This window comes from Megascapheus bottae, chromosome 3 (genome assembly GCF_031878675.1).
Source record: "Megascapheus bottae isolate mThoBot1 chromosome 3, mThoBot2.hap1, whole genome shotgun sequence".
Classification (NCBI taxonomy): domain Eukaryota; kingdom Metazoa; phylum Chordata; class Mammalia; order Rodentia; family Geomyidae; genus Megascapheus; species Megascapheus bottae.
In genome coordinates this window covers 84909242-84932543 of record NC_143511.1, presented here as the reverse complement: position 1 = coordinate 84932543, position 23302 = coordinate 84909242, and the positions used below count along the sequence as shown (strand labels likewise).

The 23302-nt window shown below is 52.3% G+C and overlaps 1 protein-coding gene across 5 annotated transcripts in view; it reads left to right on the top strand.

Annotated features, from left to right (window-relative positions):
- The window catches only part of Sh2d3c (SH2 domain containing 3C), a 42655-nt gene that overhangs the window by 12479 nt on the left and 6874 nt on the right, over positions 1–23302 (top strand). For 3 of the 5 annotated variants that reach the window (XM_090330687.1, XM_090330684.1, XM_090330685.1), the window contains 5 exons: positions 7587–7626; positions 15934–16062; positions 17039–17493; positions 19615–19739; positions 21660–22192. In XM_090330687.1, coding sequence (XP_090186813.1) covers positions 7587–7626; positions 15934–16062; positions 17039–17493; positions 19615–19739; positions 21660–22192 — 1282 coding nt within the window. Of the gene's footprint in view, positions 1–3846; positions 7148–7586; positions 7627–11492; positions 11589–15933; positions 16063–17038; positions 17494–19614; positions 19740–21659; positions 22193–23302 lie in introns of those variants that run through there. The other 2 variants (XM_090330688.1, XM_090330689.1) reach the window with 2 other exon arrangements.

Below are 23302 nucleotides of genomic sequence, written 5' to 3'. Positions count from 1 at the left end.
TCCTGGGCTGGCTTCCATCCTTGATCCTCAGATTTCAGCCTCCTGAGTTGCTAGGATTGCAAGTATGAGCCAATGGCATCCAGCAAAGCCAGCCCTTTTAAAGCCTCTCATCCACTGTGGGAGGAACAAATAGGGAGATGAGTGATATTGAAAACTAGAGGAGAAAGGAGCTACCGGGAAGATTTACAGTCCAATGAAGGAGCAGAAATTAGAGGATTGTGCACGGTTCAAGGCCAGTCTGGGCATAAAAATCCATGAGATTCCATCTCAGCTGCAGGATGGGCACTGTGGTGCTTGCTTGCCATCTTTGGCAATGTGGGAAAGGGCCCAGATCCATCTCGACATAAACTTGTGAAGTGAACATTACTAAAGCAAAGGGGCTAGGGGCAGTATGGCTTAGGTGGTAGAGCACCTGTCTAGGAGGTGTGAGCTCCTAAGTTCAGTCCTTATGACCACTAACTGTGCATATTTCTACCTATCAAATAAGGGAATTGGTCTTGTGGGGAATAGCTGATGATGGCTCTGCAGGAAGATTAGTCAGGAACAAAGTCTCAGTGAGAAACTGACCTTTAAACAAAGATGATGAAGGAACAAACCCTCTTGGCTCTCTGGGAAAGGGTGGATGAGGCTAAAGGAACAGTATGTGCTAAGGTCCTGTGGTGAAAACATTTTTGAGATGTTTGATGAACAGCAAAGACCAGAGTATCTGAGGCAGAAGAAATGGAAGAAATGGGGAGAAATGGAAGGAGAAACCAGGAAGGGAGTAGATTTCAGCTAAAATATGGCCTGGAAAGCCCCCAGCAAGGACCTGGTTTTGACTCATCAAGATGGGCACCATGGCTGCCTCTAGCCACTCTGCTCCACTCAGAGACCTGGACCCCACCCCCACCACCAAGGGTGTGGAAGGAAACTGAGTCTGAGCCCAGGTGACACCCTAAAACAGAGCAGGGGTAGTCCTGGTGCCAGGCCCCAGGCGAAGACATCCCCCTCCTCATTTCCTTTTGGAATGTTGATTCTGGTCCAAGAATTCCCAACTCCCCAGAGTCCCACGACCCTCCTGGCCCTCCAGAGTGACGTCAGCTGCAGGGCATCTGGTAGCCATTACGGGCCGGTGGAGGGGGTCGCACTGGGCCAGCTCTGCAGCCTCCCTGGGCTCGAGGCAGCTGGTCCTCGTCTCGTGAAGGGGCCCAGCTGCTGCTGGCTCTCATTTCCTGTGGAGACTTTCTCACAGTCCCCGAGACCCCCAGACGCCTTGGGCTGTGGGAACGAGGCTGGCTTGGGAACATTGGGCTGTTCCCCCTACAGCCCCACCTCCCCCCGCTGAACCCCCCCCCCCTGCCCCATCCCTCCGGGGATCTGTGAGGGGTGAGGGCAGGGGGCCGCGGGTATCTCAGCAACTCAGACACCCTGTATTTGTGCCACTAACGGGATGATGGCCGAGCTTGCTTCATGGGGCCCTGGTGAGGCCTGGCTGTGTGACAAGGGAGAGGCTCTTCCTGAGCCTGCACTTAGAAAGCACAGGGCCTGGAGCTGCTTGTGCTACAGGGAGGGAAACTGAGGCCCTCAGGTGGGATTTGTACAGGGTCCTGCTTCTTACTTCCAGCTGAGGGCATTTGAGGGCGCCCCAAGGCTCTTCTGTCTGTCCACTCCATTTCCTCCTCCACGCCTTGGTCCTCTGCTCTAATCAGCGAAGTGTAAGTTTGCTTTCCCTTTTCCTCCCCTTCTTCTTTCTTTCCTTTTCTTCTCTCCTAACTTCCTGCCTCCCCCCCTTTTCTTTCTTTGGTGCTTGTACTGGGTCATGGACCCAAGACTGGCACTCTACCATCACTTGAACCACAGCTCCACTTCTGGCTTTTAGTGGCTAATTGGAGGTAAGAGTCTCGTGGACTTTCCTGCCTGGACCGGTCTCCACCGTGGTCCTTAGATCTCAGCCCCCTACGGATCTGTGAGTACAGGCATGAGCCGACAATGCTTAGCTTCCGTCTCATTTCCACCCAGGAAATGGGTGAGGAAATCTACCCATCATCTGTGAGTCCTTGGTCCGGCCTCAAGCTTCAGTTCGCTGCTAGAAAAGTGGGGTCTACAGCTCACACCCCATCAATGGCCGTGTTGGGCTTCTGGACAGCAGGTTCTGAGCTCTGAGTCTCGGAGCAGCTCAGGTGGGGTCAGCACCCTCAGCTCTGCCCTCCTCTGGATCAGTACCCTTTCTTCCACCCCTGCTGCCTGAGGCCTGAGGGTGCCACCCAGTGGAGGTGCAGGCTTGTATCTGGCTTGTTGGTGGCCATCTTAGAGGCCGAAGCCCAGAGCCTTCCTAATATGTCTGGGTGGGGTAATCCATCCTGGGCCCAAAGCCAATGGCAGCTGCTACAGCTGGCAGCAGGGACCAGAACGAAGGAGTGATGGTTAGATGGGACATGTGCATGGGTGGAGAGGCTCCACACAGGCCATGGATCTTGGCACCCTTCCTTGTTATGTGCGCCTCAGGGTGCCCCAGTGCAGAGGATCTCAGCATGCCCATTTCATAGATGTGGAATTTCAGCCTCAAGAGGAAGTTGGAGAGAGCTGAGAAGCAGGATGCAGAGGCCGGGGAGTCTCTGCTCCTGGCTCTGAGGCCCAAAGTAACACACTATGAGCTGAGAGAGAGTGGACTTGCAGAGGGCAAGGCCACCCCCGTGAAGGAAAGCCAGCAGGACAGGGAGGGGGCAGCCTATCCTCACTCTTCTCCCCACAAACCCCTTGGAGATGCCCAATATGTAGTATCAGTGATCATAACAAATCAGTTAATTCAAGCAGTTTAAGGGGTTGGTTATTTAAATAATTAATGTGGCTGATTAATGGGCCTGATTTAGCACAATTGTCACTATTAGTAATTAATTTCAATACTCATATCAGAGGAAAAGTGTGTTTTTTAAGTCCATAGAATGAGAAAATAATTAGTGAATTAATGAATGGGCTAGATTTTTGAAAATGTGTAAAAAAGTGCTCTGGGTGCTGTGACTCATGCCTGTAACCCCAGGTACCCAGGAGGCTGAGATCTGGATCACAGTTCCAAGCCAGCCTGGGCAGGAAAAATTTCTGACACTCTTATTTCAGTGAACTACCAGAAAACTGGAAGTGGTGCTGTGGTTCAAAGTAGTAGAGTGCTAGCCTTGAACAAAAAAGCTTAGGGACATGGGGCCGGGAGTTTGGCCTAGTGGTTAAAGTGCTTGCCTAGCATGCATGAAGACCCGGGTTCGATTCCTCGGTACCACATATAGAAAAAAAAGCTGGAAGTGGTGCTGAGGCTCAAGTGGTAGAGCTCTAGCCTTGAGAAAGTCCAAGGACAGTGCTCAGGCCCTGAGCTCAAGCCCAGGACTGGCAAAAAAAAAGCTGAGGGACAGTGCCTAGGCCCCAAATTCAAGCCCCATGACCAAAAAAAAAAAAAATAATAATGGATGCTTTGAGTCCTGGTTTTAGATCATTACAGGGTGAGGGAGAGAGCTCTAGAAATCTCCAAACAAATGAGAGCTGATGGATTTTATTTTATTTTATTGATTTTATTGCCAGTCCTGGGGCTTGAACTCAGGGCCTGAGCCCTGTCCTTGGGCTTTCTCAAGGCTGGAGCTCTACCACTTGAGCCAAGCACCACTTCTGGCTTTTTCTATATTTGTGGTACCAGGGAATCGAACCCGGGTCCTCGTGCATGCTAGGCAAGCACTCTAACCACTAGGCCACACTCCCTGCCCAAAGTTTATTTAATTTTATTTTGTTATGATGAATTTTAAGTAGGCATGCTCACCTTATGTCTTAGCCATGGCTTTTCTGCTGCTTAATTGGAGTTAAGAGTCTCAGGACCTTTCCTGCCTGGGCTGGCTTTGAACGAGATCTCATGTCTCACTCAGCCTCTTGAGTAGGTAGGCTTAGAGATGTGAGCCATGGCGCCTGGCTGATGATGGATTTTAAGTAGGCACGATCACCTTATGCTTTAGCAATCTCCAAGTGCTGTAGACGATGGATAGAGGGCCCTGGCCTGGACTTCCACCTTGAACATGCTCACATGCACCCATGCTGGCTGCAGAGGCAGGCATCCCATCTCTTAGGCAGTGCTCCTGCCCCAGAGTCCAAGGGGAAATGAACAGGAAGTAGAAGGAAGTGCTGGGTGGATCCCAGTGTCCTGGCCAGTGGATTCCCAGCAATGGGAGGATTTCCGGTCATGAATGTACGGAAGTGATGGGATGGGATGCCTCACTCAGGAAGGGTAGCTGGAAGGGCCTGGAGGAAGGGCTCCTCCTTGCCCCACTCCCATTGCTGTGGGACCCAGAGGACCCAGAAGACCTTGACGGTCTCCTGTTACCAGGCTACAGCTTGGGACAAGGATTAGACATCAGGAAGGCTGCTTTTCTAAGAGAAGAGTCACAATAAGGAACCCTAGAATGTCAGAACCAGGAGTGGCTGTCAGACAACTAGCTTCTCAGTGCGGGGCCCCTGGTTTCAGGAGCTGGAGGAACCTACAACTTCTTTTTCCTTCATTTTGAATGATAAACTCCTATAGTCACATAAATACTTCCCATCAATATTCAACCTTCCTGGGGCCAGGATTGTGGCTTAGTAGCAAAGTGCTTGCCTTGCATGTAGGAAGCCCTGCGTTGGATTCCTTGGTATTACATAGAAAGGGCAAAAACAGCCTGAAGTGATTCTGTGGCTCAAGTGGTATAGCACCAGCCTTGAGAAAATTTGAAGACAGTGCCCAGGCCTGTGTTCAAGCCTTAGAACTGGCAAAAAAAAATCAACCTTCCCTGCCCATTTTGCAGATGGGCAGACAGGCTCTTCCCAGCCAGAGAACAGGACCATAGGAAGATCTGGGCAAGAATAGTCTAAGTGAATCAGTTTAAGTGGGTGCAAAGACCCTGTGGCAAGCAAGCTGTGGTCAGGGAAGCTGAGCGACAATTAGGGACAGGGTGAAGGAAGGAGTCACACTGGTGGCTTGGTGAGGTAGGCTGCTAGAGAGCAGCGCACATGACCTTGTAGGTTACTGGCATTTACTGGCATAATAATAGTTCTCTTTTTTTATTGTAATTAGTAAAAGGGTTACATGATATTTGCCAGATAGAAGGTGCATTAATTCACATACATTGATACCCTTTCACATGTCTTGGTACCCATTTCCCTCCCCCTAGTTCTCCCTTTTTACTCTCAAAAGGGAGAGAAGTTCTGATTTGGATGATAAATTACATTACCATGGAGGGGAACATGAACTTGGTTCTTCAAGAAATGAGAGGGCAGCTGGGCAGTGGTGGCTCACATCTGTAATTCTAGCTACTCAGGAGGCTGAGATATGAGGTTCACTATTTAAAGCTAGCATGAAAGTCCATGAGACTCTTATCTCCAATTAACAACCAGAAAACCAGAAGTGGCTCTGTGACGCAAGTGGTAGAATGCTAACCTTCAAGCTGAATTGCTCAGGGACAGTGCCCAGGCCCAGGGTTCAAGCCCCATGACTGACAAAAAAAAAAGAAAAAAAGAAAGAAATGAATGAGAGGGCTGAGGACATGACTCAGTGGTAGAGCTGCTGCCTATTGAGCCTCAGCATGAGAGGGAGAGGGGGGAGAGCATGATACCAGTGGTTCACGCCTGTAATCCAGGTTACTCAGGAGACTGAGATCTAAGGATCATGGTTCCAAGCCAGCCCAGGCAGAAAGGTCCATGAGACACTAATCTCCAAATAGTCACACACACACACAAGTGTAGCTGTGGCTCATGTGGTAGAGTACTAGCTTTGAGCACAAAAACTCAGGGACCACATCTCAGCCCAGAATTTAAGTCCCAGGACCAGGGAAAAAAAAAGCTATTGTTCCAGCTATTAGAGAGCTTGAGTCAGGAGGATCACTTGAGCCTAGAAGTTTAAGACCAGCCTGGAAGAAATAGTAAGCAAGATCTTGTCAAAGAAGAAGAAGAAGAAGAAGAAGAAGAAGAAGAAGAAGAAGAAGAAGAAGAAGAAGAAGAAGAAGAAGAAGAAGAAGAGGAGGAAGAGGAAGAAGAAGAAGAGGAAGAAAAGAAGCCGCCTCCAGGTTCTGGTGGCTCATACTTGTAATCTCAACTACTTAAGAGGCTGAGATCTGAGGATCTTCATTAGAAGCCAGCCAAGTCAGACAAATCTATGAGATTTTTTTTTTGTCCTGGGGCTTGAACTGGCCTGAGCTGTCTCTGAGCTCTTCAGCTCAAGGCTACCTACCACCTACCCCTGGGCCTGGGCACAGTCCCTGAGTTCTTCACCTCGGGATTACTGCCCTACCCATGAGCCAATCCCTACTTCCCAGATTTCTAGAAATTAATTGGAAATAAGAGTCTCAGGTCCTTTTGTGCCAGGACTGGCTTTGAATCTCCATCCCCAGATCTGAGCCTCCTGAGTAGCTAGGATCACAGGTGTGAACCACCACACCCAGCTGGGACTTTTTTTTTTTTTTTTTTTGCCAGTCCTGGGGACCGAACTCCCCACCCTCATGAGACTCTTAACTCCAATTAGCCAAAAGTCAGAACTGGAAGTGTGGGTCAAATGGCAGAGTGCCAGCCGTAAGCAAAAGAGCACACAAGCTCAAGTTCCAGTACTAGAACACACACACACACAAAGCTAAGAGTGATCTGGGCACTATCACTGGCTTTGGTTGTTATCTTGGTGCTGTCTGATGGTAGAGCAGAAGCTACTGGGTGTGAGGAAAAGGTGGTAGGAACCAGCCAGGAGAAGGCTGTCCAGTGCTGCCCCAGAGAAATGGGGCAGGCTGGGCCAGGGAGGTGGACACAGAGAGAAAAATAGCTGAGATCCATTCTGAAAGGAAGGCTGGGTATGTCACAGAAGCCAAACAGGAGGCACGGAAGGATGAGGCTGACTTCAGCTGAGCCCTGGGGAAGAGAGTGTGGGAAGATAAACAGCTCCGCTCTACGTGACAAGTGACAGAGCATCAGGACTAGTACTGGGCCAGGGTGTGGAAGGGGTTGGCCAGATTGCATCAGAGGAGAGAGACTAAGGCTGTGGCCAGGGGCAGTGGCTCAGCATGGCCTTCAAGAGGGAGGGAGTTTGGAACCACAGCCGCCTCAGCCTTCAGAGGCTGCAGACTCCACCCCTGCCACCCCGAAGGCAGAAGGAGCTGTCTTGTCCTCCCCTTTCCCAGCAGTAGGTGGATGGTGACCCTTAGGAGCAGGGGTGTAGGGCAGGAGGAGGGGGCTGAGGCCCAACCTGGAGCCCTGATGTTTAGAGGTAGGGGTGTGGGCTGGGAGCAGGGACAGGGTGGCAGGGGGGAAGAAAAGAACCTAGTGTCATCATGTCCTGAGCTTGGTGGTTCTGCGGCCTAACTGAATCCTCAGATGACGTGATGAGGTTCAAGCCTTCACTGTTCTTGGCTTTAAGACAGAAAACCCAAGCACAGAGAGGTGAGGGAATTTTTCTAGCCGTGCACAGGCTGGTAGATTCCAGGAAGTGCAGGGACCTTCCTGACTTTAGGATGAGACCCAGGGGCTCCAGAACCAGGCATTAGCTGAGGACAGAGGTCTGACCACTGCGGGGTGGAGGGGGGTTTTAGCCTGGGAACTCACCTCTTTTCTCTCTTTTCCAGAGTTGCTGGAGAGCCTGAGGCTGCTGGGGACTATGTGAAGGTAGGAGGGACACGGAGTGCTGGGCATGGGGTCAGGGGACACTGGAGAGCTCAGAGCCTTATTAGGAGACAGACTCCATGCCTGTTCCCAGGGGGACAGGGTCATGGGTCAGGCAGCACTTGGGGTCTGGTTTCACTCTGGGCAGCTTCTTTCCTAGTCTGTCACTGCTCCCTACTGGCCTGGAGCTCAGACCAGACCCCACCCACTTGCTAGCAGCTTCCACCCCACTCGGTATCTCAGCTGCTGCAGTCTCCTGGGCTGGGAGGGGAGGGAGGAATGTGTGCAACTCATGTTTATTAAGCTTATTTGTTTATTTACTTTTTAATTCTTGTGGTGGCACTAGAGATTGAACCCAGGTCTCAAACTCTACCACTTCTGTCACATCCCAGCCCTTCTGAGCTTCATTTGAGACACCAGGAATGTTCCAAATAAAGTGGAGGTGTATGTGTGTGTGTGTGTGTGTGTGTGTGTGTGTGTGAATTGTAGGGCTTGAATTCAGGGGCTGGGTACTGTCCCTGGGCTTTTTTTCCCTCAAGGCTAGCACTCTATCACTTTGAACCACAGTGCCATTTCTGGTTTGCTGGTGGTTAACTGGAGATAAGAGACTGTGGGGGCTGGCTTTGAACTGCAATCCTCAGATCTAAGCCTCCTAAGTAGCTAGGATAACAAGCATGAGCCACTAGTGCCCAGCCTAAATTGCATGTTTTTTATTTAGTGGTAACAGTAATAATTCTAGGCGAGCACTCTACCACTAGGCTATACGCCTGGCCTACAATAATAATTCTAAATAACATTTTGAATATCTGCTGTATGCAGGTGTTATGCTGGCTACTGGCCACTGATTGTGTGCGTACATGCGTGTGTGTGCGTGCGTGTGTATGCTGAACCTGGGACTTGAACTCAGGGCCTGGGTGCTGTTTCTGAGCTTTCTTTCTCAAGGCTTGCACTCTACACCTTAAACCACACCTCCACTCTTCAGCCTTAATTAGAGATGAGTCTCATGGGACTTTCCTGCCTGGGGTGGCTTTGAACTTCAATCCTCAGATCTCAGCCTCTGGAGTACTTAGGATTATAAATGTTAGCTACCAGCAACTGAATTTTAATCTCAGATCTGTGACTGAGCTTGGGCAGTGTCCTTCACCTCTCTGGGCCTCAGCGTATGCTCATGTGCCTGAGGGCCACTTCACCTGCAGCAGGGAAGACTGGCAGGTCTTCTGTCCCCAGGGACATCCATCCCATCACCCTGAGACACAGCTGTGGCACCCTATGTGATGATGATGACATGCGATGCTGCCCCCACTATTGCCAGCAGATAAGAGGCCCTGACTTTCATCCAGGGAGCTGGGAGAAGGCCAAGGAAGGTTTTCTGCAGGAGAAAGCACTGAAGCCAGGCCACTGCAGTCGGCTTGTAATATTCCCTGTCACCTCTCCATGAGAGAGAGGATGGGCAGAGATGGGCTAAAAGATAGTTGGGGCAGAGCCAGTAAGAAAGCAAGCTAGGGGCACCTAAGAAGTCAACCTGGATCCTCCTGACCCTAGGGGAGGATCCTTGAGAGACCCAAGCAAGGGAAATGGGACACCAGGGCAAGGGGTCGGTGCCCTGTTCCTCCCGGCTGCTGGCAAGGACCTGAGAGGCGGGAGAAGGTGGTTAGGTGCCTAATTCTCCCTTTAGTTTATGGAGTTAAAATGAAGATGTGAGCCTGAGTGTTTTAGTACTGGGGCATGAACTTTGTGGTATCACTTGAGCCTCCTTGGAGGTAAGAGTCTCTCAGACTTGGGCTGGGAATGTGGTTTAGTGGCAGAGTGCTTGCCTAGCATGCATGAAGCCCTGAGTTCGATTCCTCAGTACTACATAAATAGAAAAAGCTAGAATTGGTGCTGTGGCTTGGTGGTAGAATGCTAATCTTGAGCAAAAGAAGCTCAGGGACAGTGCCCAAGTCATGAATTCAAACCCCAGGACAGTCTCTAGGACTTGCCTGCCTGGGCTGACTTTGAACTGTGATCCTCAGATTTTAGCATCTTGAGTAGCTAGGATTACAGGCACGAACCACTGAAGTCCAGCTATTAAAAACAACAAAAAGGTTTGTATAGGCGCACGCATGTGTGCGCACACATGCATGTAAGTACACACACATTTGTATTCTGGGACTTGAACTCAAACTGAGAGTATTCTCCCTTAACCCTTTCAAGGCTGGCGGCGCTCTACCATTTGAATCTCTATTTCTGGCTTTTTGTGGATTACTTGGAGATAAGAGTCTCATAGACTTTTCCTGCCTGATCTGCCTTCAAACCTTCATCCTCAAATCTCAGCCTCTTAAGTAGCTAGAATTACAGGATCCTGGCAAAATACTGATTTTTTCCCCCAAAACATCCTGAAATACTTGCTCACTAGAGCTGATTAAGCAATCCCCAAAGGCTACAGTCAAAGGAATATTCATTTTATTTTTGAGGGGTAGAATTGTAAAGTCAGTCTCTTGCATCTTACTATGGCTGGCTGGAAGGGCTCATCTTGGAAGAGGTAGCTTCTAGAAAAACTCCAAAGTTCCCAAGCCATGATGTGAATGCAAGAATTCTAAAATTCCAAGACGCTGGCTCTGGAGCTTCAGACATATTTACAGAAAATAAACAGCAGGGACACAGAAAGGTAAACTCACCTGAGGTCACACAGACCAAGGGGAGGATTTGGTTGCCAGGTCTGACTGATATTGAGTCAGCAATGATATTCATTGTAGCTATGATTCTAGGACCCCCCCCCCCAAACAAATCCAGATTTTGAAAAACAGCAGCTGCCCTTACTCAGCACTTACTTCATGCTAGTAACTGTCAGATATCAGTTTAGCCAGATTTTACAAAGGAGGAACCAGACCTTGTTTCCCTGCTTAAAAATCCCAGTGGAGTTGGGCACCAGTGGCTCATACCTGTAATCCTAGCTACTGAGGAGGCCGGGATCTGAGGATCATTGTTTTTAAGCCAGCCCTGGAAGGATAAGGAAGTCTAAGAGACTTTCATCTCCAATTAACCAACAAAAAGACAAGTGGATGTGTGGCTTAAGTGGTAGCCTTGAGCTAGTGCTAAGGGACAGCACCCAATCCCTTAGTTCAAGCCCCTGTATGCTTGAAATCTCAGTCTCTCTCTCTCCCTCCTCTCTCTCTCTCTCTCTCTCTCTCTCTCTCTCTCTCTCTCTCTCTCTCTCTCTCTCTCTCTCTCTCCCACATACACACACACACACACACACACAAATAAAAACAAAAGTTCTGCAAAGTTCAGCAGAGATCTTAGCTGTGTTTTCTTCCCATCCGAGGCTCGCTGGGTTGAGGACACCCTGAGTTCAGGGAGAGGCAGGTGACCTCACCCTGGCCCCCCAAACCATTGAACCTCTGGGCTCTGAGCACCTCCTGTCAGCCATATGCCTCCTTCTTGGGACTCTTCCAGGCCACATAGGATTCAGCAGATGCACACGGGGCTTTTTCCAGCTTTAGACAAGATTTGACCCGGCTGGGAGGGGCCTGGGGGTCGGTGGGCAGCGAGCAGGCGGGGACCCCCACTCCTGCCCGCCCGACCCTAGCGGGTCTTCGGTCGCGCTCCTGGGCTCCAAACAACCAGGGTGCGGGGCTGGGCACGGGGGCGTGGGGCTGGGCGCAGGGGGCGGGCAGAGGGAGGAACAATGGCCCCCTCCCCTCGGCGCTCCCGGCGGGAGGGTGGGGTCTCCCCGCCCCGCCTCCGCTCCTCCCCCGACCAGGCGATGAGGTAATCGCGCCGCGGAGAGGCACGCGCTGCGCCGCCGGTGCCCAGCAGCTCGCTCCCCGCGCCCCCGGATCCCCGCGCCCCTGCCCGGCCGGCCGCCCCGCGCGCGCCCCTGGGGCCCCGGCCCCGGCCCCGCCATGACCGAGCGGTGCAGCCTGTGGAGCGCCCTGTCCGCCGCCGCCTGCTGCTTCTACCGCGGCTCCTTCGTGCAGGTGCAGGTGAGGGGCGGCTCCGGGCTGGGACCCTCCGGCCGCAGTGCCCGGGGTCCGAGATCCCCGGGACCGCAGCCCAGGGCAGTCCCGCCGGGCCGGGCCGGGCCGGGCCGGGGGTGCTGGGTGAGGCTGGAGGCGGGGTCCCCCGACCTCACCTCGGGATGCCCAGACGCCCGGACCCGGCGGCCACTCCCGGGATGCTGGCGTTGCGGGTCTGTTCTTGCCTCCTCCTCCTCCTCCTCCTCCTCCGCAGGAGGCGGCGGCCGAGCGCGGACGGCACTGGGAAGGGGTCCTCCAGCGGGCACTCGGGTCCCTGCGGCTGACCCGGGCAGCCCCGCTCCCCATTGTACCGCTGGGGTCTGCGGCTGGGTGCGGGAGCGGAACTAGCAGGGGGTTCTGCGGGTGCCGCGGTGGGAACCCGGAACGCCCCACACCCCGTCCCCTCAAGGTGGGCTGGGACGCGGGGTCCCAGCACGGCTGCGGGGCAGTGCGGGAGGGCTCGGCGGTGAGGGGGTTAAACGGAAGGGGGCGGAGGGGGGGACCAACCCCGCCTCTCAGCCAGCAGCTTCTGGGGGCGGCTGTGCCCGGGCTTGGGACCCCTAAGGGAGCTCCAGGGAGGTGACTGGAGACGGGCTGGTGGGAGGGGACCAGGGCTTCGCCCGGGGGTCCCTGCGTCTCGCCCCCCCGCCTCTCCGGCTCCACGGAAGACACGGGTGGGTGGGTGCATCGCCTCTGCGCCCCTCGACTCGCACGCGCTCCTGGCCGGGCTGAATGACAGACGCCGGCCGCCGAGCGCAGCATCCCCGCGCCAGCCAATCAGGACCGCGCAGGCCGAGGCGGTGAGGTCATCGCTGGCCAATGGCAGCGCGCGCAGCGCAGGGATGCAGCCTTGGAGCCCCAGCCTCCCTGCCCCTCCCCGCCAACTCTTGGGAGCTGGGGTCCCCGAGGACGCGGGTGAGGAGGAGGGCAGAGGAGGGGCCCCGAGGGCTCCCCACCCTCAGGTGTGTGGATCAATTCGGTTCACTCCGAACTCTTATGTTCTGAACACCGAGGAAAGTCTGGAACCACAGCCCAGTGTCCCAGCGCTGCTGGAGACCAGGCTACCCAGGCCCCGACAGGAAGTGACTGGCTCAAGGTCACACAGTGGCAGTGTCTTAGGGCACAGGGCGGCATCCCCTCGGCCTCTGATCCCTCTAGCTCCAGCATGGAACGGGGAAAAGTTCTCATTGTATGCTCTTTGTTAAGAAGACCCCCCACACCCCCCACACACCGGGGAAGCTGTGTTCTAGCTCCTTTTTTCCTGGTGTCACCAGTTTTATTCTTCCCAGAAGCTGAGGAGAAAGGCTGAGGTTGTTCACGAGCACTTTGGACTGAGAAGGAGGGGACGGGACCCTTAGGAACAGAGTCCCCTTGGGAGTGTATGGATATCTGAAAAAGAACCCACCTCAGCTCGGCCTTGGCTGGTCATGTTCAGCTGTGGGCAGAGGATGTGCAGAATTCCCCTCCTCAGGGTCTGCCTTTCTCCTGAGCACCTGTACAAGCCACCCACTACTACCACCTGTCCACAGAACTCAGCCTTCTCCTTGAAACGCAAATTTTCATGGGCCCGGTGCCAAACTTGCCCTCCCCCCACACCCTCAGAGAAGGTTCCAGCATCCCCCTAGGATCTCTACTGGAGTTCTCTTTGGTGCTCTTTCCTCATACCCCATCAGTGTCCACACAAACACCCCTAACCAGGCCCTGCCCTGCCCCACCCTCCTGCTGTTGCCTGAAGAAAAAAAGGCTCTCTCCACAGCAGACTGAAGCTGACCCAACTTTCAGCATCCTTTCGTGTGTCTGCTGCAGCTTCAGGGATTCCCAGCTCTCCAAGAAGCCCCCAAAACCTGCCATACCGCCCCTACCACTCACAACACTCACAACCCCTTTGTAGCTTCCCATTCTCCCCACTCTCTACCCCTGGTCCTTGACTTTGTCCTAACTTTGCCATTCTTCCATCAAGCTCTTCCCTGCCCATCTTCCCTTTCCTTGTGCTTTTGCTTGGATTTGCTGGTCCTCTTTGCTTTTAGTAGAAACAACCTCTCTTTTGGGGATGAAACCCCTGTCTTTGACTTGGCAGGGGGAAGGCCCTCTGTGCCTCCCTAAACATTTAGAAACCCAGGGTTCAGTGTCACTATCTTTACTGGCTTCTCTAGGGCCAAGAACCATCCTAATTGCCTTGGGCCTTAGCCACAGCACAGAACCTGAGGTGGAGCTGGTCTGTGTTCATGAGAGAGTAGGAGAATCTAGAAATATCAGGAGCTGGAATCACAGTGTCCAGGGAGAGTGCCAATCAGGGTAGCCAGGCAATGTGGGGGGTGGATCCACTGAGTGAGGACCTGAGGTGAGTGGCAGGTCTGAGGAGGTAGGGCTTGGCCTGCCGGAAGCTTGGGCTCTGGGGAGAGAGGTGTTGGAAAGAGATCAGTTTCTTTCCCTGGCCCATTCTCTTCTGACTGTCTCTTGGATCTCTATCTTAGAGAAGCCATTTTTTTTGGAGGCCTGGAATTGGAGGAAGAGAAAGGAAGACAACCTCCACATTCTCACGGTGATAAGGGTGTCCACGTGCTAGCTGCACTGTTCTGAGTGTCCTGGTTATGGAGCAAGGCAGGACTTATCATTGTACCCATTTTCCTGAGGAAGAAGTCGAGGCCCAGATAACTCATATGACACAGTCAGCTAGGATCTGGCTGAGCTGTGTGGTGGAGGGGTGCTTCACTGTGGGGTTCCCTTCTCCTGACGGTATGTAGGAGCCCCTGGGGTATTAGGTGACTTCTGGCCTTAGGCCACAGTAACTAGGAAACCATGGGCAGGAGGTAGGGTCACACTGTGGGTATTATCTTCAGTAAACAATGCTGGGCTTTCCTGCTGGGCTGGGGTGAGGATCTGTTGAGATGCCTAGGGTCATGGGCTTTGGGAAGTGAGATGCACAATGACCACATCTGTGCAGGGTCTGCTGCTGTGCACAGCTGCCTCCCACCCTTGTACTGGGCAGCACACCCTCCAGAATATATTCTAGGCCATCCTAGGTTGTATAAGTCCATGCCTGTGCCTCTACTACCTGGGCCTCCCTTTCTAGATTCACCTGTAGCACTCTCCTTCTCCTTATTTTAACATCAAGGTGCTAGTCAAGCCCTGGTGGCTCACACTTGTAATCCTAGATACTCAAAAGGCTGAGCTCTAGCTAGGCACTGGTGGCTGTAATCCTAGCTACTCAGGAGGCTGAGATCTGGGTATCAAGGTTCAAAGGCAGCTCAGACTGGAAAGTCCAGTCATGCCACCGAAAATAAACGAACAGAAAAAGCAAAAGCAAAAAAACTGAGAAACACGCGAGTGTACGTGTAGCTCAAGTGGGAGAGTGCCAGTCTTGGGTGAGAAAGCCCAGAGAGAGGGCACAAGAAAGCCTAGGCTTTTCACCTGCACTCCCTGCCTGGCTTGGGTTTAACCCCCGCCCTCAGAAGAGCCTCCAGCCTGCCGCTGTCCAGCTCCACGGTGCTGACTGTAGCCAGCTCCGATGCTGTCGTTGTCTGGCTCGGAACGCAGTCAGAATGCTTTAGTGGAAGCAGTTGAGATTTTGACATTTCTTTTTTCCAGTTAGGATAGGGGTCTGTGGGTAAGTCATTTTCTGGCAGCTCTCTAGTGCTTCAACATTCCAGGGCAGAAGTTTAAGTAGAGTAAAATCAAGAGGGAGGGAAGTGGGCTGGGAGTGTGGCCTAGTGTTAAGAGTGCTTACCTAGCATGCAGGAAGCACTGGGTTTGATTCCTCAGTACCACATACACAGAAAAAGCCAGAAGTAGCACTGTGGCTCAAGTGGTAGAGCTGTGGTTCAAGTGGTAGAGTGCTAGCCTTGAGAAAACCCAAGGACAGTGCTCAGGCCCTGAGCTCAAGCCCCACGACTGGGGGGAGGAAGGGAGGGAAGAGTACTAGAGGCGTGTGTGGCTCTGTGGTAACAGTGCTTGTTTAGCAAGTGCCTTGAGTATCACCAAGAAATAAAAAGAGGGGGGGAAGAAGGGGCCTTTTGCTAGGCACTCATGAATCACACCTATAATTTTAGCTACTCAGGAGTCTGAGATCTGACAATCTCAGTACCAAGCCAGTCTGGGCAGACAAGGTGAAGACAAATCTCAACTAGCAAAAAACCAGAAGTCAGGTTGTGGCTCAAGTGGTATAGCACCAACCTTTTTTTTTCTGGTCCTGGGGCTTGAACTACTCAAGGGTAGTTCAAGTTCACTTTAGCTACAGCATCACTCAAAAACACAGTACACACTGAAAAAGAGAGCTTTGAATTGATGCCAACTCTTGCCATCTCCCATCTAGTTCTCCAAGGAAAAGTACATCCTTGACTCCTCACCAGAGAAACTGCACAAAGAGCTGGAGGAAGAACTGAAGCTTAGCAGCACAGACCTCCGCAGCCATGCCTGGTACCATGGCCGCATCCCCCGAGAGGTGAGCAGGGCCCCAGGTTGGGACCACAGCTCTGCCTGGACCCTTCCACACTTACCTCAGACAGCCCCAGTTATCAAACAGGTTTTGGTCTGTTCCTTGATATGTTTAATTCAAGAGGGATGGGATTAGGTACCATTTTGCTGTTTAGGGCTGTGTAACCTTGAAAGAATTGCTTCACATCTCTGAGCCCTAGTGTCCTCATCTATAACAGAAAGAGTAATGATCGTTATGACTCTAAGGGTTATTGAAAGAATAAATGAAATAATTCAGGCAAAGTGCCTAAGATAATGTCTAACTCTGATAACTAAATTAATATTATTTATTGTTTTTCTATTATTATTGGTCTGTATACATCAGTCTCTGGTGGGTTTGGTTAGTGGGAATCTATCTGTCTTCAGACTATTCAGTTCTGGAGTGTTACCTGTTCCTTTCTTCATCCACACTGTATATCTGGGCCAAATACCTGCCCTGCCAGGCCATGGGCTGGGATGTAGAGCTAGAAGAGCTGGTGGCATTCCTGGAGGGCTGGGGGCTCTATGTGGATGCTGAGAAACAGGCTCACAGTTACAGCCTGGAGAGAAACATAGAAGTGGAGAGCTCCACAAAAATGCAGGCTGGCCCTGGGGGGTGGGGGGTCCCTAGGGGTGGGGGTGGACTGGACTGGGGAAGGATTCACCAGAGAAAGCAACTTGAGGAAGATGCAGAGGCTGAGAATGAAGAGATGCATGTCGGAGACCTGACCTGGGTCTCAGTGCTATTCAGTCTTCCTATGCATGAGCCTTCTTGTCCCAGACATGGTCCTGGCTAACATGCTATCCCTGACTGCAGGCTTTAGACAATCCAGCAAACTGGATTGCCTACGCTGGCATCTACTGGGGATGCCAGTGTGGTCTTGGCATTCCCTGTAACTCTCCAGTGGTCCCCCTGGCCTGCACCTGGCCCTCTTCACCCTCCAGCTTCCCTGTGCCTCCTGCAGGTCTCCGAGACCCTGGTGCAGCGCAACGGTGACTTCCTCATCCGGGACTCCCTCACCAGCCTGGGGGACTATGTGCTCACGTGCCGCTGGCGCAACCAGGCCTTGCACTTCAAGATCAACAAGGTGGTGGTGAAAGCCGGCGAGAGCTACACCCACATCCAGTACCTGTTTGAGCAAGAGAGCTTTGACCACGTGCCTGCCCTGGTGCGGTATCACGTGGGCAGCCGCAAGGCTGTGTCCGAGCAAAGCGGGGCCATCATCTACTGCCCAGTCAACCGCACCTTCCCGCTGCGCTACCTCGAGGCCAGCTACGGCCTGGGCCAGGGCAGTGGCAAGGCCACCAGCCCCGCCAGCCCCTCCAGTTCCAAGGGCAGTCACATGAAACGGCGCAGTGTCACCATGACTGATGGACTCACCGCTGACAAGGTCACGCGCGGTGATGGCTGCCCCACCAGGTCAGCTGGGCTGCCCATTTGTCAGATGAGAGGCTGGGGAGGATGGGGTCCCCCCACTGGGCTGGGGGAGTGCTGTCCCGGGCCTGAGTGGAGGCCCAGCAGGAGGCTGGTTTTTTGAACACCAGAAGGCAGGAACATAGGGACACGAGGAAGCAACCTGCCTGCTGTCTCCCCACATCCATCCCTCATCCACCATGGAGGACTCCATGGTTTGAAAAATTCTGCAGAGGGAATGAAACATCAGTGACTCTGTGTGTGTGTGTGTGTGTGTGTGTGTGTGTGTGTGTGTGTGTGTGCGCGTGTGCGCGCGCATGTGTATGCACACATGTGCACGCACGCTAGAACTGTGGCTTGAATTCAGACCCAGGATGGTCTTCCTTAGCTTTTTTTGCTCAAGGCTAGAACTACCATTTGTGTCATACCTCCTCATCTGACTTTTTATGGGTTCATTGGAGATAAGTCTCACAGACGTTCCTGCCTGGGTGATTTCAAACTCTGATCTTTTTGTTGTTGTTGTTGTTTTGTTTTTTGGTCAGTTGTGGGGCTTGGACTCAGGGACTGGGTGCTATCCCTGAGCTCTTCAGATCAAGGCTACTACCCTACCCCTTGACCTGGGTGTTGTACCTGAGGTCTTCAGCTTAAGGCTAGCGTTCTACCCCTTGAGCCACAACACCACTTCCAGTTTTCTAGTGGTTAATTGGAGATAAGTCTCAGGGACTGTAGTACCTGGGCTTTGAATTGCAATCCTCAGACCTCAGCCTCCTGAGTAGCTAGGATTACAGGTGTGAGCCACCAGTGCCTGGCTCAGACATATTTAAAGATACCTGTTTGTTTCTGCAGCTGGTAAGACCAAGCCAAAACCCAGGAAAGGGTGGAACAGCTAATATTCGCTGGAAGCCTACTGCCCCAGTCCTGTGTTGACTCCTACACCCCCTGGGATCAGAGAGTCCTGTCCATCCCCATTTTTTTTTTCTTTTGCCAGTCCTGGGCTGAGCACTGTCCTTGACCTTTCTCAAAGCTAGAGCTCTACTACTTGCGCCTCAGCACCATTTCTGGCTTTTTTCAATGTATGTGGTACCGAGGAATCGAACCTGGGTCATGCTAGGCAAGCACTTTACCACTAGGCCAAACTTCCGGCCCTCCAATCCCATTTTATAGCTGCAGAGGAAGGCTTACACAGGGGAAGCCAACAGCTGGAGTGTGGCGGCATTTAGGTTTGAACCCAGGCCTTGTAGACTAAAGCCTGTTCTCTTCATTTTTGCAGACAGCTTCCCTGGCCCTTTGCAGACAGACTCACTGTCTCATGTCCCCAGCATTGGTTAGGCTTTCCTCCCCATCTCCCTGAGCTGGAGTTGAGTGCTGCCAGCCAAGGACTTGATGGATAGGGTGGCAGCAGTTGGTGTGGCCTGTGGTGTACAGCCAGTGCTGTCAGGATTCACAGGCCCCACTGATGTGCTGAGATCACTAGAGCAGAAACTGCAGGAGCAGCAAGGAGGGCCGTAGGGGTGGGTCTAGCTCCCTTAGGTGCCTCATCCTTCCTGCTAGCCCCAGTCTCCTGACAGATCTCTTGAGTTTTCTGAGCAAGGTTCATAGGAAAGGGAATAGTTATGCAAGCCATGGACTGGGTGAAGGCTTCTGCCTCACAGGGGTAGTGTACACTTGCATGCCTGGGGAGTGAATGCAAATTGTCCGATTTGTGAAACAGCACCTTGCGCAAGGACCAGCAGAGTTCTGGCTGTGTGTCCCTTGCTCTCCTCTTGGGGACAGGAGAGACACAGTGGAGCCTGACAGAGCTGAGCCTGGGCTCAGCAGGGTACCCCTTGTCCTCGAGGCAGCTCTTTGCTTTGTGAGAGGAGGTTACTGGTCAGGGATGGAGAAGGAGATCAGGGAAATGCAGGGGAATACCAACCAGAACTTCCTGAGCTGTGTGCACTACAGGTGGGGCTAGCTGCACCTTTCTCCCCTAGCTCTGGGGTTTTGTACCTGGCCATTGAGAGATGGAATCTGACAATTCCCAAACCTTTTCTACCTCTGAAGTTTGGAGGGCAGAGGTGGGGGTGGGGAGCCCAGAAGCTGAGACCTCTGACCTCTGCTCCTACTCATGGCAATGTCTACCCCTAGCACGTCCCTGCCACACCCTCGGGAGTCCATCCGCAACTGTGCCCTCAGTATGGACCAGATTCCTGACCTGCACTCTCCCCTGTCCCCCATCTCCGAGAGCCCCAGCTCCCCAGCCTACAGCACCGGTAAGAGCAAGGCAGCGGGGTAGGGGTCTGTTTGGAAGGGGATCAGTTACCCAGGTGTCATCATGTGTTTCTGCCTCTGTATTCTAGAACTTTCTAGTATAATACCTGGTGTGTTCATTCAGGCCTATTCATCGGGCCTCCTTTGACTGCCAGACACTGTGCAAGAAGTGGGCTTCTGGTGTGTGTGCCAGGGTCACCTGAAACAGCCCTCAGCTCTCCCCACCCCCCGGCCAGTGAGGGACTGGCTTGGTTAGGACTCTGTCAACTTAATGCAGCCTTTGCTACAAAGAGCTGGCTCAAGCCAGGTTGGCTCAGCCTTGTTTTTACTTATTTACTTTTCTTTTTGTGCTAGTATCAGGGCTGGAACTCAGGGCCTTGTCCTCTTGCTCAGCTTCCTTGCTCATGGCTGGCACTCTTATGACTTGAGCCATGCTTCCAGTCCAGCATTTTGCTGATTAACTGGAGATGGAATCCTGAGAACTTTTTTGCCTAGACTGGCTTCAAAACAAACTCCTCTAAGCCTCTCAGCTTCCTGATTTCATTGGGAGCCACCAGCACCTAGATTATTAATTAATTTTGGGGGGGGGGGCCATGGGGCTTGAACTCTGAGCCTGGGTGCTGTCCCTGAGCTCTTCAGCTCAAGGCTACTGCCCTACCCTTGAGCCACATCCCCACTTCCCATTTTCTAGAGATTAATTGGAGATAAGAGTCTCACATCTTTGTAGTGCCTGGGCTGGCTTTGAGGCTGGCTTTGAACTGTGATCCTCAGATCTCAGCCTCCTGAGTAGCTAGGATTACAGGCGTGAGCCAACTTGCTCAGCTAATTATTTGTTTGTGCCTGTACTGGAACTTAAACTCAGGGTCTGGACATTGTCTCTTAGTTTTTTTGTTCAAGACTTGCACTTTACCACTTGAGTCATGACTCTACTTGTGGCTTTTTGGTGGGTCATCGAAAAGTCTCACTGCCTGCCTGGCTGGCTTTGAACCAGGATCCTCAGATCTTTGCCTCGTGAATAAGTAGACTACAGGTGTGAGCTACAAGCATCTGGCTCTTGTTTTTGTTTGTGTCTGAGTCAGAGTCTGCTGTGTCTCTCTCAGGCTGGCCTTGAATTTGAGATCCTTCTTCCTTAGGCCTCTCTCGGGATTACAGGCATGTCTCACCATGCCCAGCTTCACTTGTGTTTGTTATTTATTTTTTCCTTCCTACTGAAGACCGAACCTGTGGCTTCACATATGCTAGGCAAGCACTAAGTCACTGAACTTTTAAAAGCGTTTTTGTTTTGTTTTGTTCTTTGTTCTTTGCTGGTCTTAGGATTTCAGCTCTCTCTTCTTGCTCATGGGTTGTATCCCATCACTTGAGTCATGCCTCTTAGGCCCTCCCTTCTCACCCGCCACTCCCTGTTTGTCTATTTGTTTTTGAGATTGGGTCTTACCAGATTATTTAGGCTGGCCTTGAATTTATGCTCTTTCTGTTTCATCCTCCCAAATACTGGGATTACAGCTGTAAACTACCAAACCTATCTTGCTTCTGATTTTTGATGATGGTTTTCTGTTTTGATCAGTCTATCCCTAACATGTCACCAGATCTGGGCACATGACCCAAGTCCAGTAAACCCTGATTGCTGATATACTGGAAGATGATAGCACATCATCTACAGTGCTACAGCTTAGCTTCCTGGGACCTCCTTCAAGTAGTTCAGTGGCTCCCCAGGATGCAGTGGCTGAATGGCAGGAGTGTGCCAGCCTCCACCGTCCAGGGACTTGCAGAGTATCACTAAAGGCCAATTAGTCTGCCAGAGTGTGGTGGGCCTGCTCATGACCATGCACAGAATAGAGCCTGTTCTCTGGCAAACAGGGATGGGGGTACTATACTTATGGGGGAGACTGTGGTAACTGGTCTTCTCTCACTCCCTTCCACAGTAACCCGTGTCCACGCTACTCCTGCAGTCCCTTCTGCCACAGCTTTGCCTGCTTCCCCTGCCATCCGCCGTTCCAGTGAGCCCCTATGTCCTGGCAGTGCTCAGAAGCCCTCCGGGGAGTTGGACAAGGGCTCTCATGCAAGCCCCTCGCACACCTTCAGCAAGGCCTCCCCATCACCGTCCCTCAGCAGCTACAGTGACCCAGACTCTAGCCACTACTGCCAACTCCAGCCTCCTGCCCGTGGCAGCCGAGACTGGGCAGCAGTGGGCACCTCAAGCCAGCAGGCCAGGAGCCACGGGGAGAGGCTAAAGGAGCCATCAGAAAATGGGGCTTCCGAGGGGGACTGGGGCAAGGCTTTCACAGTCCCTGTGGTGGAATCCAGCTCTTCCTTCAACCCAGCCACCTTCCAGTCCCTGCTCATCCCCAAAGACAACCGACCACTGGAGGTGGGCCTTCTGCGCAAAGTCAAGGAGCTGCTGGCAGAGGTGGACGCCCGGACGCTGGCCCGGCATGTCACCAAGGTTGACTGCCTGGTAGGTGTGGGGTGTGCACTGGGGTGGGGACAGCACTGTGATCCTCTGCGTTTGGGACTAGGGTCAAGCAGTGTGGGACTGGCTTCCAGATGCTTCAAGTCCAGTGAAGTGAGTAGGCTTGGATTCTGGTTCCACAGTTAGCTGTACCTCCTTTGTGACTCAGCGGGCCATTTTGTCACTCTAGGTCTCTTATTTCCTTCTTAAAAAAATGCTAGAGGGCACTCGTATCTGGCACATGTAATCCTAGCTACTCAGGAGGCTGAGATCTGAGGTTCTGGGCAGACAAACCCAAGAGACTCTTATCTCCAATTAATCAGTGAAGAGCTGCAAGTGGAGCTGGGGCTCAAATGATACATGGATCAGCCCAAAAGAAAACAAAAACAAAACTAAGAGGAGACCCTGAGTTCAAGTTAAAAAAAAAAAATCCCGGGGCATGGCTCAAGTGGCAGCATCGCTGCATGGCAAACATGATGCCTTAAGTTCATACTTCAGTGCTACCCAGAAAATTAAACATCAGGGCCAGGAGAGTAGCCTAGTGGTAGAGTGCTTGCTTAGCATGCGTGAAGCCCTGGGTTCAATTACTCAGTGCCACATACTCAGAAAAAGCTGGAAGTGGTGCTGTGGCTCAAGTGGCAGAGCACTAGCCTTGAGTAAAAAGTGTCCAAGGAAAGTGCCCAGGCCCTGAGTTCAAGCCCCAGTACCGGCAAAAAAAAAATTAAAAATCAAAAGATAAATCTAGCCATGGAGGCCTATACTTATAATGCAGCTATTTGAAGTTTGAATCTAGCTTGTGCAAAAGTGTAATACTCTATCTCAAAAATAAAAACGAAGGGTTGGGAATGTGGCTTAGAGGTAGAATGCTTGCCTAGCATGCATGATGCTGTGGGTTCAATTCCTCAGTACCACATAAAACAGAAAAAAGGAAGCTGGAAATGGTGTTGTGGCTCAATTGGTAGCTAGCCTTGACCACAGAGAGGCTCAGGGACAGAGCCCAGGCCCTGAATTAAAGACCCAGCACTGGCTAAAAAATAAAAGCAAAAAGACCAGGATTTCGATTGCTTGCTAGTAAGTGTGAGGCCCTGAGTGCAATCCTCAAGTGCAGAAAGACAA